At 40.9% G+C, this 15,775-nt stretch overlaps 1 protein-coding gene across 1 annotated transcript; it reads right to left on the minus strand.

The window, feature by feature from the left end:
• Positions 1 to 13,417: 13,417 nt before the first annotated feature.
• LOC139331764 (uncharacterized) lies at positions 13,418 to 14,439 on the minus strand. Its single transcript, XM_070963389.1, is given in 4 exon segments — positions 13,418 to 13,870; positions 13,873 to 14,039; positions 14,042 to 14,094; positions 14,288 to 14,439. Coding segments are annotated over 4 exon segments (825 nt in total).
• Between the last annotated feature and the right edge of the window lie 1,336 nt (positions 14,440 to 15,775).

The following is a 15,775-nucleotide window of genomic DNA, read 5'->3' on the forward strand; positions in this document are numbered from 1 at the left end:
ACAGCTTCCTCTGAAAAAACATGGAGAAGTTTGGGTTCAGCACTGGGCTCATTGCCAAGCTCTGGGTGTTGTCCCGTGACATTGAGAGTATGCTGAAGTTCGAGGGCTGTCTGTGTGCGCCTGTCGGCAGAAATGGAAACACTGTCATACAGAGGTAGAACCCTCGTAATAAATAATCTTGTCGCCTCACTGCTCTGGCATCGTTTGGCCTGTATGGACCCCCCATCAGGTCTTTTAGCCCAACTCCAGGCAAAGTTTATTGACTTTTTCTGGGATGGCTTACACTGGGTGCCGCAGGGGTTGTTGTTTCTACCTAAAGAAGAGGGGGGACAGAGCCTCATCCACTTGGCCAGCAGAACGGCCACCTTCAGCCAGCTGTATATTCAAACGTGTGAGTAACTGGGGGCTGGATGCTGCACTGTTTTTAGCTGATTCTGAATTTTTAGAGTTAAATGGTTTGCCTCCATTTTATCAAGGTGTTTTTAAGTTATGGGTCCTTTTTAAATGCATCTCAGGAAAAAGTTCTAACTCTCTGTTCTGACTGTTGAAGGAACCACTAGTTCATGGAGCCAGGCTGGATGTCTGCAGCGGAGCCACACCTGGGCTGCTGACAGCACTGTGGCAAACTAAGACCCTGAGTCTTCAGCAATTGGTGTACAATGCGGGGTGTCTCTGTTTACATTTTTACACTTTTTTTACATTTATTATTTGAGTGTTTTCCATGGTTGTGTTGACATTTCCTTTCCTTTCTGCCTTGATAGCTGAGGGGATTGTAATCAGAGGAAGGTTAAATTTAAAATAAAAATGTTTAAATGTAATGTATTTTTCTCCTGGTCCTTATCAAATATGTCATCAATATCAATAATTATCGATATCGACCGATATTAAACACTTATATTGTGATACAGTTTTCAGCCATATCGCCCAGCCCTAGTTACTGTCACATACTGTTTGATGATCCAACAAGCACTTTGACGCATACCGACCCCTTTATCCCCACTTATGAACTTGAGAGCCAAGGAACTCGTTCCTTCACAAGCACATCATTAAACATTTTCCAATATAGTACCATGACTTAGAGGTGCTTCACACTTGCCCCACCATAACTACATAATAAGGAAAAAAGCATGTTGCCAAACTTGACACAATATAACAAATTTCTTGTATGCAAGTTGGTGAGCAGTGGCTAGACATATGGGTCCATGAACCACAATCAAGTCAGTGGCAAGGAAACAACCTTGGCAGACTCCAGCACCCACTGAGTACATGCTTCAAAAAAGCACAACATAGCTGTCACTCAGTTAAGGTCGATTTTCATGGTGTGATTTTGGCGGAAAATTGTCCAACATCAGTCCAAAACTGTAGTCCTAGAATGCACTGTGAGGCATGTCCAACAGCCGATTTGGATATTTGCCAACAAAACACTCTTCCAAGTCAGAAGTGTTGTCACATCATGACTGCAGCTAGGACCACATCTACAAACCAACAATACATTGGGCAGTGTGATGTTTCATATGTACCATTTTTGATTGAAGTTTAGGGAAAAGTAACATATACACACAAACCAAAAGTTGAGAAGTGTAATGTGTGTGGGATGTCTGAACCCTTGTAAACCTTAATTTTCAACATCAGCTCATATAGTTTTTCCTATTTACATTGTAGAACAGCAATTCACTACACATTTATCATACAATCTGACATGCCTCAAATTGATATTGTACAATCTGACATAGATTATGACCAAGACTTTATTTGAATTAAAGTTACACGATTGTTGTAAAGGCAACTTTAGAGAAGAACAGGAAATCTTGTTGCTGTTACATCCTGTCAGATCAATTCCATTGTAGTTGATAGGACATCCGTTTTCTAAATTGACAACACAACAGCCAGAGAACACAGTGCCGTCTGTTGATTTGTTCCTGTGAACTCTCTGACTAAATTAACTCTCGTAGTCTAATCCTCAGTTTCCCGCAAATGACTGTCATTAATAAATCAATCAGTGGAGAAATTCATCAAATCACAGTTGATGTATCCATCAGCCACTGCCATGGTTAGGTTACACAGAAAATGCATTTAATTTCTCAAAAGAAATTTAGACATCTGATTCAATCTGCTCCTCTATAACAGCTTAACTGTTTGAGTGCTAAGACATTAAAGAAATGTGTCTATATGCTGCCAGACTGATTGTGTATGGGGTTATTTAGTCTTTTCCATATTGAGCTTGGTGGATCATTATATGCAGTGGTGAGATAGTGAACTCTGTTATGCAACTCACCGTGGAACTCATTTATCACTCACTGCACTTATTAATATTTATACAAGAAGCATTTATTTTAACAATGAAAAGTGTTTCAGCTGCAAATTAAACAGAACGCCATCTTTAAAATGCATTTGGCTTGCTTGTTTCATTTATTAAACAAGATTTGACCCACACTTTCAGCAGACTTTCTCTCAGTGTTTTAACACTCAGGCAAATATTGACAGAGTGGAACTGGGTAAATCAGGGGCGGGCAGCTCGTAGCCTTTGACAAACTCCCAAACAAACCCATTTCAGATGGTTTACAGGGGAAAATGTCAATTGAGTGATTTGTTATTTGGAGTCAGGTAATGCACGCTAAATGTCATGAACCTGTGTAACTGCTATTCCATATTCCATCCACTTACCGCTACCCACTAATACTCTTCTTCAAAGTCATTAACACTGTATTACCTCGCTGGAACATGGATCCTCCACATCATCATCCACTAGCTTTATCATGTCATTGCTCTGAGCGGCATTAAACACAGTGTTAAATTGCAGAGTGGTATACATGTCTTCTTGCATGTCATTTGTCTTAAACTCATTTAGTCTAGCCAATCTCAGATCTGCTCCCCCTCCTCTCCATCCTCACCCACACATCTTAATATCACAAAGTCCTAATTAATATTGCTGCTTAATTAAACATTCATATTTAAGGAATCTATCAGGAGGTAGAGGCAGAGGGTGGAAGCTCTAATTCATGCCATTAATTGTCTTGTCATTAGCTTGTTTCTATCTGTCCCTGCATCTGGCTGTGATGAACTTCCATTAATGTGCAGCATCTCTTGGTTTACAAAAGACAAAAAAAAAAAAAAAAGCCATAAAATTGAATGAATTGTGCACAGCATGCCTTAATTAACCTAACCAACCCACAGATCAATGGAAGAAAACTAATATTTGTTGAAGGTGAGCAGCTGGAATTTTGTGTCGGTTTGCTTATCAACAGGGGCGTCACTAGGTTCTGAGGACAGGGGAGGCTTAGCCCCCTGGAGATGCACAGGATATGAATGAATATAGTAGGCATTAGGAATCCAAAAAATTCACAAATAACGAACAAGAACCGGGATATAACTTTTCCACTTTTGGACAGATTTAGTAGAGATACTCAATTGTTTTAGGCCACTGCTTCCTCATTTTCCCTCTGTTGGTCTGTCTGTTCTGCTTCTCTCTCAACTTGATGTTCCTCTGTCTCTTGATCCATCTCTGGATCCCCTTTTTCTCCCTCAGCATCTTCTTCTGCTGCCTGACCCTTCACGATACCATGAAACACAATGAACTGAATTAATAACTTATCAACATAGCTCATGACTTTTGCTCACAACAATCATTAGCTGCCAAATATTTTTATTACATTTTTGGCAACTAAAATTGTTGTAATTTCCTGCCCTGAAATCCTATAGACTCACCTTTCCAGTAGCTGTCGCTCCCCTCTCACTCTCTATACTTCTTTGCTCTGACTCCTACAATTTAATAGGGGTGGTGGAGTGATCTATCTATCTATCTATCTATCTATCTATCTATCTATCTATCTATCTATCTATCTATCTATCTATCTATGACTCACAAATGACTCCATTCTGTGAAATCCTTTAGACTCACCTTTCCAGTAGAGGTCTCTCCCCTCTTACTCTCTGTGCTCCACTGTGCTGCTGACTCTTACAGGTCAATTATATAATAATCATCATTATATTATTAATATAGCCTATTATTATTACTATCATCATCATCATTATTCTTCTTCGGATTATTATTACTTCTAGTAGTAGTAGTAGTAGGCTAGTATTAGCCTGCTTATTATTACTATTATTATCATTATTATTATCATCCACTCACGATAATGATAAATTAATCATAGGGGAATCAGCTCAACTCAGTACCTCGCAGTGTGCATCCATAATGTGAGAAACACAACTGATGCTGTGCCCCCAAAGGCTAAAGAGAGCGCAGGGCACACTTGACACTACAACCAGGACCATATGGCTAGCTAATTAGCATTTGCAGTGTTCCTTTATGGCTAGAAGCTACCTCTTGGCCGCAAAACAACAGAGGTAAAAGACGTGAGCCGAGATCGCTTATACGTTTTTTTGTTTGTTTTTTTTTTCCATTTTATTTTTATTTTTTTATTTATTTTTGTAAAACGGTAAATGCCTAGTTCATGGTTCAATCTGCTGTTAACTGTGGGCTGGAGCTAACTAATTGCTACCAGCAGTGATGAATACTTACTTTTTTGAAAAACTTTCGTATATCCATTCTTCTCCTACTGCTGCTCTAGTCAATAGTTGGCTCTGTGTGCTGCAAAGGTAGGTACACACGCTGCAACGTGCTGCAGGGAAAACATGGACTGGATTCTCAGTGATTGTGGGCGTACTCTGTATGGCCAAGTGGAATGGACTGGGTAACGGCGCAGTGAAGGGGCTCTCTACCTTACACCATGAAATAAAGGGAAACGGACAGATTTATGATTATAAATTAATGACAGGTAATGTGAATATTTATTTCAACTCCTATTCTTGCCCTATTATATAAAATTTGTCGGAGATTTTTTTTGTAAAAAAAACAAAAACAAAAAAACAATAAAAAATATCTAATTATTTAGGGGGGCTTAAGAATATTTTAGGGGGGCTGAAAAAAGGCCTAATGACGCCACTGCTTATCAATAAAGAACTAATGCTTTTTACAAACAGGGTTCCTGCAGATATTCACATTTAACACTATATAAGACCTTTTAAAGACCAGATGTGAAGACATTGAAACAAGGTTTTGTGCAAGTCACAAAGTTTTCAGACAAGACAGGGCAAAGCACTATAATGCCAGCTCAAGGGATTTTTAAAGAGGAATGAAGATATAGCTTTGTAATTCTCTTTCAAGGAGGTTGAGAAAATATAACCAAGACTGATAATAGAATGGCTACCATGAGATTTGATTCAAAACTAAGTGAAGATTTTGGGTTGACATGAAGAAAAAAAAAAAAAAAAAAAAAATCAAATGAAGTGTGATAATTGGTATTTTCAACAGAGTGAAGTATTTACATACTTTTGTCCTGTACTTTAATGACCATCACTAGCAACACTGAACAAAACAGGCGACATGCACGTTCCATTTTCAGGTCCTTGTTACTTTTCTGTGTATACTAATAGCTGACTGATTATATTTGTCGAGGTTCAGTGTTTTATCATTTGTTATAATCAGTGTCACTTCAAATGAAAGGAGAAGTGTTAGGTCAGCACTTTGAGCTTCACTTATTGTTTTATCATAGTCCATAACTCTGTATAATGTATCTGTGATCTTAAAATAAGGATCTTATGAAAACAATGGCATAAATACTGATAATCTCTCATTCAGATGCTGTTCCTTTCAAACAGTACATTGTAATTATGTCCAGTAGTCAGTACTGGTATGCTGGTGTGGCTATGCACGCAATTTGATGTCAGGCGGAAGACAAGGGGAATCATATCATGGGACTGGAACAGGATGCCAGGGAGCTAACCAGGGGGAGCCAGAGAGGACACCTGAGCTCCCCAAGATTGTTATTCAGTGGGGAAATACATCCTGCGTATGGGACCATACCAGTATTTTCCTTCTCGTATGTAACTTTGTAACCTGAGAAGAGTCAAAGTCAAATTTATTGTATGCATATATATACTTGATCAATGAGCTGATTCTAATTTTAAACCATTACAAATATATAACACTGATACTTTACTAATTTCATAATAGTTAAGATTTTGGTATTCTCCTTTTGTGTATGCACTACTGGTCCCATTTACTTAATTTCAGTATACTATAAAAATCTTCAACAGAGATGCTTGCATTCTTTGGCTTTTCAAATTTATCTGCTATAACAATTGCATTGCATTGCAGACAATGAAAATTGAAAATAACAAAAATACAGCATTTAGTGAGTGGACACTATGTGTTTGATTGCCTACCTGCAAGTTTCATGTTTCATTTTACACTTTACAGAAGATTTATGAAAAATAATCAATGCTGCTGTAACATATTTATTTACGGTTAAAAGAGGAAATTAAGCTGTTTTCCCAGGTAACGGGGGCTATGACATCAGAAGTGGGTAGAATAGGTATGATTCCCACAATTGATTGTCGATGTTGTAGTTTCTCTCTGTGGATGACAGACGGCACGAGAAGAAGGCACAATGTCGAGAACTGGCCAGGAGTAGGCAGAGACCTTGACTAGGTCCATCAGGATACTGTTCTCTGCCACAATGTACACCAGCCTTAATAAAGAGTGAGTTCTCCAGCAGGCACTGCAAGAGGGTTTGGATATGGTGGATATGTTCTTCATGGGACTGGGAGAAGATCAGGATATCATCCCTGTTGTCTAGTCTATGGGAGGATTGTCATATCATAGCAAAGAGTAGCCCAGGATGAGGGGAATATGTGAAGATCTCAGGATATGGAACTGGAAGGTCTCATAATGAATTCTAGAAAGCATGATATGGACAAGGGTGGTCTGGTGGGTGCACTTCCCAGGAGATAGCCATCAAGTGCGCTGAAGGAGATGGGTCTGAAAAGGGGAACCAGTTCAATTCCCAGCTGGTTGGCGAGCTCTGCTGTGAAAGACTGGAATGACCCACAGGCTGGTGTGCCCTTCTCCCACTCTGCGGCTCCACACAGACAAGCCCTTCCCGTCAGGTAATCAATGGCGAAGGCTACCTTGGCTTGCTTGGAGGCAAATGTGTGGGGCTATAGAGCGAAGAGTATAGAGCAATTGGTCAGAAAAGCATTGCAGGTCTCCGGATCTCCAGTGAGTTCAGGGGTGCCCACTTGGGGTTCACTGACAGGATTTGCATTTGATGGAGTTTCCCACAAACGAGATAGAGAGTAAAAGTTCTCTTTTTCAAAGAAATATTCATTTTCAGTGGTGTGCAGTGAAAGCACGCTAGTATTGTGCATCTCTTAAGAATCAGAGGGACAATCCCCTTTATTAGTCACACAACTACAAACATGCATCACAGGCCATTAAGACTTTTGGTGAAATTTGTCCTCCGCCTTTATCCCATCCTGGTCACTTTCCTCCACGGCAGACAAGGAGCGGTGGGCTGCCATCCGACCGGCGCCTGGGGACCCAATCTCTTTAGTCACCATTGGTCAGGTGGTGGTGATCTTCTTGCCCCAGGTGAACATGGGGAGAACATGCAAACTCCACAAAGAAAGGCCCCTTTCCTCAAGCAGCAGGCAAATATTTTTGTTATTTTCAATTTTCATTGTCTGCAATGCAATGCAATTGTTATAGCAGATAAATTTGAAAAGCCAAAGAATGCAAGCATCTCTGTTGAAGATTTTTATAGTCCTCAAGCAACAGGCACCGAAGGCATGGTGGCATGGTGGAGGACACGCCCCCAGTGCCCACAGCAAGATTTGAACCCGTGACCTTCTAGCTGTGAGGCAACAGCGTTACCACCGTGCCGCCATCTCTTGACTTGCGCACCTCTCCTGTCTCCACCTTCTTCATCAAATCACTACACCATTACAGCTTTATTGTACCTGAGAAATGTGTTCTTAAAATACAGTTTGAGTTGTTGTTTTAAAGAAATAAAAGTGCAGACTTGAGACTTAAAGTGCAGGAAGACGATGCAAATGAATGCCTGCAACTGCCTCAGCCAGAAAGTGCTGTGAGCAGTTGTATTAAAGAGTAGTCTTTACTCTTTAAGGTACCACTTACGTTTTAGCCGCAGTGTGCAGACTAACATTTAGCTTGTGGAATGAGTTGGTGGGCAAGTGAGAGTGAGGGAGCGGCTGTGTGGCTGCCATTTTAGCGGACAGAGTACTGCTGACGCAGAGATGGGTAAGTAGTATAAACTGTGAACGTAACTGTACACATATATTATGAGACACATTTTGTGATAAAAATAAGTTCTGCAGCCCTTCAAGCAAAGACAAGTTCATGAATTTTGTATTGATATATTTTGCTGACTATAGTGACATGACAGCTGCATTTTAGTCCATGGAGAAGGTGTTTTTTTGAGAAGAGTTTTTCAGTCAACTGTGGCTTAAACATTGATGTTATTTATCTCAAATTTTATTTTGTTGTTGCTGAAATATGCCCAACTTTCCACAAAGCAAACTATGATAACTGAATCATTTGAATTGTGACTGTAATTGTATTGAATTAGTTTTTGTTGTTGTTGAAAACAGCATTCCAAGACTGTGCATTGTCACGACGTCATAACTTCTTCCCTCCTAACCCGGAAAAACACATGTACGGAGACAAAAATTTAACAGACGACAAATGACACAACAGAAACATAACCGACAGACGACGGAAACATAACAGACAGACGACAATGGAGCCAGAGGTTTTGCGACACCGGCGGCTCGTTTATCTCTGGGAGAGCGCCGTGGGGAGGTAACATTAACCAGCTATTTTAACCCATATTAATGTTCATACATTACCCGTTAATAAACGATACCGTTTAGTGACAAACGCCATATAAACTATGGACTGACATATATGTCATTAAACCATGAGTCTTGATATAGGGTTCTGTATGCTATAATTTTAATGCTATGTTTGTAAGATCTGAAAAGTGCTTGAATTGGATAGTTAAATGTGTACGAACCCTGTAAATAATCCTGACTTAATTCAATAGGCTATTAAAATGTTGTGTATTAAACATCAGAACCATATTGAGGAGCCAAAGTGTAATAGATGGAGAAATGAAGCATTATTGGTCTAAGCTTTAACATTCACTAGAGTTGTCGTATCAACTAAAATTCAGTTGCTCTTGTTTAATCCTCCTGTTCTTACCCTCCTTTCTCCATCCAGGCAAGGGCGATGTACAGCTGCATAAACATCAGTGTTCCTGTTCTGCCATTATTTTTCAATGATCATGACACCAGACAAGATTTTAGGCTGACACGGATGGCGACACGGATGGGGTGCCACAATAGAGACCTTGGTCTGTCTCTTCCCACCCCCACCCAAAAACAACATTCATTTGATGTGATCCAAAGATTATATTTGTTCCTTTCTGTAACTTTCACATACAAATACAGTATGCATAGAGAACAAATGGGTTATTCATTTATGCAGTTACCTCCATCCAAGTGTGGCCGTGTTTTTGGCTCCTGTAAACAGGTGGTCGTTTTGACCACGCAGTTTAATAAACTCCTCCGTCTGCTCCTTGCTCACAAAATGACATGTAAACCATGTTTTCTGTTATGTAAACAGACAAAAATTTTGTTCAATATAATAACGACAATAACAATAATAATGGTGCTGCTGGGGCTGTTGGTCGCTATTGTTAAAAAAAAACTATTGGTGCGCAAAGCATTTTGGGATATGTGAGGCCGCGAAGGATAGTAGCGATGCATCCTCCGAATACAGGGAAAAGGAGGACACATTTGTCGGCTGCATTTGGAGGACCCTTCGAATTTGGATGAATTGGGACAGCCTTCGCGCAGTGCTATGACGTAATAGGCCTTCAAATGCGTCCTCCAAAGAATGCAGCCCCTGATTTGGGACACAGCCGTTGAAGTGTGCCTCCTCATCTCCTCTCTCCTTCGTTGACCCGGAAGTCGTTTCCCCTCCGTCATGATGAAGGATCTTCCAATTGCTTAAATGCACCTGAAGGAGACGAGGAGCGAGGAGAGAGGAGGCTTCTGAAGGAGATCAGAGTGAGGATACACAGGTGTAGCCTACACGGAAGTCTTTCATTATTTAAGGGGCGTGTCATATGTGGCACATGTTTGAATCATGGCAGGAGCAGGTCTTCACAAATGTAAGTAGTCCGTGATCTTGTTTCAGCTGCGTCCTTTGAAAAATTGTATCTTTCACTAAGAAATTAATGAAAATTCTTGGTATATTACGGAATATTAAAGCAAGGCTACAAGGCTGTTGGTTTAATGTACCGCACACCCGTCCTCTGTTATGCCTCGAACGGCATATAATTGAAACCTCATCAATAGCAATCAGGAGTAGAACAGTCTGACTGGAGATCTGACCATACTATCACTTTTTACAGGGTTGGAGGAGGAGACTCTCAATTTAATCAAATTGAGAGCTCAACATCACCATCTTTTTACAGGACGGCATCATACAGCTAAGCAGGCTTGGGTGTGAGTGATTTGTGCATTGAAATACATAATTCTTCTAAACCCAATAAAGCATGTTTGAACGGATAATACTGCACTATTTTCATGTATGATAGTAGCAGATGTCTTTACACAGCTGACATTAATAATTGTGCCGTGTATATAGGCAAATGCATGCAGGTGAGGTATTTGAATACAGCTATTTGCCTCCCTTTTCCATCCGTCAGAAGAATACTGACTGAGTTGGGTCTCTAGTTAACCGTGAGCCCTTATCAAGTCTCCAAAAAATGGAACAACCTGAAACGAAAATATAAGGTATGCAGGTTGTTTGTTTCTGTCACTGCATGAAATAGGAATAGGAATAAAAAGGGAACACACCAAAGTAACTTTTCTTTTTTTATTTTCAATGATGTCAGTTTAAAGAAGTTTACATGTTTTATAAAATATTCAGGTACAAAAATAAAAAATCAAAGTACCTAACAAAATCACAGCATGGTTTTCTTTCTACGCAACAAAAATGGTCTTGCGAGAAATTCCGAGAGTGCGACCTCGCATATGATTGGACACCTCCTCTGACGCAATGACGTTGGCAGAAAACGACCTCGGCGAGTCTGTGAACGCGAATCGTGTTTGGATCAGAACAGTTACGTTTCGAGTCCTGCTGAACTTTAACTCTGTTCATACAATGGCCGGACGTCGTCTTCAGTTCATCCCAGAAGGCACTCCTCTGCGACGAGTGGACAGCCTGGCTGCGGAGCGACCATATCCAGAAAGTCCAAACAATTTAGAGAAGAAACTGCTGAGCGTCTTCAGTGGATTGTCTCGGCTGCTAACGCAGTTGATTGTGCAGTTGGCGAGGAAAATGGCTGAGATAAAAGCCAGACTTCTCGCTCTGGAGGAGCAGCCCCGACCGAACTGCAGCTGCGGAGACGAAGAGACGGGTGCGTAAGTTACGTAAGTAACGTTAGCATTTAGTACTACATTGTGCAGTTTTTAGGGCGCCAAACCTTTATTATTCTTATTGCACTACGTTCCCAACGTTTGGTAACCGTTCACGTTACATTTAACACTACAATGTATTTTGTATGTTAAAGGAAAAGGTGCGACGTCTGCACAATAGTGACGGAAACGACAGGCGATATGAACCTGAGCAGGGGTAAGTTAATAAAATGCACAGGAAATATTCTGCAGAATATATGTAAACGTAAAGCGAAGCGTTGCATGACCTGTACTTTCTGTGTTTTACAGACTAAACTCGCCCCACAACGAAACGGTGACGTCATATTTGATGGCGACTTTAACTGGGTGTCCAGACATGGATGCTGTGGAGAGAGAAGTCCTTTCATGTAAGTTTTTTTTTTAAATTTATTTAACCCCTTTCTGTTGTTTCTTGTTGTTGTTGTTGTTGTTGCTGCTGTTTTTACTTTCCTGAAGCCTGTCTTAATTATTTCAAACCAATATATATTTTCTTCCAGTGGCCTGTAAGACATATTATGAGACGGTGTGGAGGAGCTTCAGGTATGCCCAGCCAGCTCTTTCAGTTCAGGCAGCAACTGTGAAGATTTCAGCTCGCAGCAGACAGAGAAGGAAGCAGGTAAGAGTTACATGAATGCCGCTTTATTTTCACAACAATGTATAAATGGGCTGAATTTTATTTATTAGCTGCATTGTTTTTGAGAAACATTGTCACATATGTTATCATGTGTTATTGTTTCTTAGCAGTACTAATATTATATTAATACCTGTATTTACAGCTTCTGGAAGCAAGGAGGAGTGTCCTAGCCACCCAGCAGGAAATAGATTTTTGGCAGGGGGTCACTGCTGAGGATGACACCGTGGAAGGGGAAGCTGGGTGGGTCGTAAAGCCTCCATCTTTCCGCAGTCAGAGGCTCTCCCGACTCTGCCAGACACTTCAAGAGCGGCTGGAGAGCGACCCAAAATGTGTGGCGACACACCGCAAGAGGCTTTGCATTGAGTCCCCATCAAAGCGACCGGCACCAACTGTGTACTGTATGACCCAGAGGCAGCAAAAAGGCATTTTCAGAGGCCTTAGACATGCACCGTAGAACAGCGGCATGGCCCAACCCAGAGACTGTGTGAACCCCCACATTTCCTTTCTTTTGTTCCTTCCCTTGTTTGTGTGGTACAATTTCATTAAAGACTTTTTTCAAAATGTTTCTGTCATCTGTGTTCTTTGTGTTCTACTGTGTGGTAGTGTAGAAGGTGGATCGCCAAATAAATCAATGAATCATCAATCAAATAAAATATACATCATCATATACATCTATATTTTATATATACATATATAGACAAAAACCAGGAAGAGAGATCATATTTCTTCTCCAATACTAGTCACTCTGCACTGGCTCCCTGTAAAGTTTAGAATAGAGTTTAAAATTCTCCTCCTTACTTACAAATAAAATAAAAAGAATCCCAAACGAACATCAGCATACTTGCAAAACTCTAGACAGGTAGTGGCTTGTTTCAGTCACTGTGGTCAAATTAGTCACAAGTAGCATGAGGCTTTGGTGCATATTTTGGGGATGTCTACATGACTGGGTAAACTGTGTTAAACTGTTGCATCATATCACTTTAAACCTTAATCTAAATAATGAACTAAGATTGTCCAATAACTCTAAACCGAAACAAAACAATACAACACTGACGAAACACATAAATTATGTGAAAACCTTACTGAACACTGGGGTCAACTTGTTTGGGGCAGCTTGCTGTACAACACATGACACAATTGCAAACAACCAGAGAAATAAAGGAAACAAAGTTAAATCAAGTCAACTTTATTAATGAGTTCGCAGGAGCATGAAGCCAAATGCCATGAATGAGATCGATAAACAGTAAATAAATAAATAAAAAATAAACTGATATATCCGTGTGCTCACTATTAGCAGTATTTTAAGATACAAGTCCATAAATGAGATCTATAAACACAGTAATAAAAAAAAAATATCGGATGTATCTGAGGGCCCATAGCCACATAACCAATGCCTTGCAAAAAACCACATCAGGTGCATGTAGAAACAAAAAATAGCCAGACAAAAACTGTTCAATAAACATGCTCCTGCAAGGCTGGAATACGCACAGGAGGGGCTGAGAGCTGTGCAGCCAGTCTCTCCCTCCAAGCAGAAGCACTCTGCTCCCCCCTTACTGGACGCGGTGGAGGCACTGAGGGGTTATCGAGGTCCAGCGTAGGCTCAATGATGTCCCCAGTCGTCAAGCAAATGTTGTGCAAGACAGCACAGGTGGTGATGACAGTGGGGGCGAAAGTGTGGTCCACCTCAATGGCTCTGAATAACAGGGACCTCCAACGGGTCTTAAGCATACCGAAGGCTCGCTCAATAATTGAGCGAGCCTTGATATGGTGGTTGTTAAACCTGCTCTGTACCCTCCCCTGCAGTGGCTCTTGATACGGGGTGATGATGGCTACTGGATGGCTAATGCAGGGGTAGCCACCATCACCCACGATGAAGTATCCTTGGGGAGGGTACAGAGCACTCTTTGTACATACATACCACTGTTCTTTAATACTCTGGTGTCGTGCACTGACCCTGGATACCAGACAAAAGTATTAATGAATTTGCCCCTCCCGTCACACACCACCTGAAGCTGAATCGAGGGGAAAAGTTGTTCCTGTTGTAGTAGTCTTGGCTGTCGGGTCCTGGCAGGGTTTTTATTCTGACGTGGCACCCATCTATGGCACCCACGCAGGATGCAAAAACCAGACTATGGGCCAGGACTTGGAAACTGTGCCCAATGTCTTACAGCTCCTGAGTGGTGGGGAAACGGATGACATCGTGGCGCAGTGCAGCAATCTTCTTTACACCTTTGTGAACCAACCTGCATATGAAATGTGGGCAAACATTCAATATCATACTGTGGGAGAATTTATTTGCCTATATCATTCGTGACTACATACCTGTAAGCAGCGGTCAGTGGAACTCCAAAGGCCCGGGACACCACGCTGTAAGATAATCCGTGTGCGAGCCAGTACACAGTTATTAAGACTGTGATTGCCTGTCCCCAGCCACGGCTCCCCTCAGATGGCAGTAACCTCATCACCGCATCCATCGAGGTCCGGGTGAGGCGGTAATCCATCAGGAGCTCGCTTTCTCCATCGAAATACAATCTCAGGACGGGCACAGTGAGATTTCTTTGGAGATATATCCGGAGGGGAGGATTTTTGACCTACAGACATGGAATTGCAGCTTAGTTGTGTATTTCTATTTGATAGTCAAGATGCTGACTAGAATGATCAACACTGATTTATCATCATCAGCAATCATTTGATATTTATAAATGCAGCTCCAATGTGCGTGCTTCAGCAGTACACGTAGGCCTAACCATTATGAGGCTAATTTACAAATCTGCTTCATTTTAATACTCCAATGTTTGGTGAAAAATACTGCACATAATAATGACATTTGTCAAGTAGCCGAGTGAGTATTACCTGCTGCAAAAGCAGTATGCGACGCAGTCGTGCTCTCCTGTGCCTGGAACGCTGGACCTCCTCCTGGAGCCCATGCCAGATCCTGGCAGCGCACAGAATCGCTCGATTCATTGTTGTTTGATGTCCTCTCACTCAAAATGATCCTCAAATGGACAAGCAGGCTGTACGGCTCTTTTGCCTTTATAGCCATATTGCTCATCAGCTGGTTTAAAATCAGCTGAGCTGTAATCAGCACAATGATCAGCTGTTGCTACTGATCCACCAGCTGATGTGAATTGTTGGAAGTTATGTTGAACACAGTTAAATCATTTTAATTACACACTTTATTCTCACAGTTACATGATGAAACGCAATATCATGCACCGTCAGTCTGTGCTTGATATATCTGGCACTTTAGGATATAAAGGTGACTTTAACTGCAAATAGTTGTGGCATCACACGGAGCAGCTTTTTTCTTTCTTTTATTTTTATTTTATTTTTACTTTTTGAGAGATCGTCGAACAACACAAACCCATACATATATTAGATGCCCTCGCATCCGTCTTTCATGTCCTCGCTGGGCGGAGCTAAGACGCGAGGAGAGAAAGAGAGTGGAGGAGACGAGGAGATCAATTTACTGAATGAAAAGCACCCCAGAGAGAGAACTATATATATAAAAAGTAAATATAAAAACAAAATATTTATATTGAGAATATATATATATATACACACACACACACACACACACACACACCACAAAATATAGAACAGAATATAAAACTATATATATATATATATATATATACTAAGAAAAAATAAACATTATATACAAACGGGTGTGCAAAGTAATACAAACTAATGTCATGAGACATGAGTGACGTCAGTCTCCTCCTGGAAGAAGTTTGAGCATAGGACACTTTCCGGTGGGGTCTCAGTCATCCTCAAAACTTGCCATGCGCCACATCATTTTCTTTCTGT

The sequence above is a fragment of the Chaetodon trifascialis genome, chromosome 5 (assembly GCF_039877785.1).
Source record: "Chaetodon trifascialis isolate fChaTrf1 chromosome 5, fChaTrf1.hap1, whole genome shotgun sequence".
NCBI lineage: Eukaryota > Metazoa > Chordata > Actinopteri > Chaetodontiformes > Chaetodontidae > Chaetodon > Chaetodon trifascialis.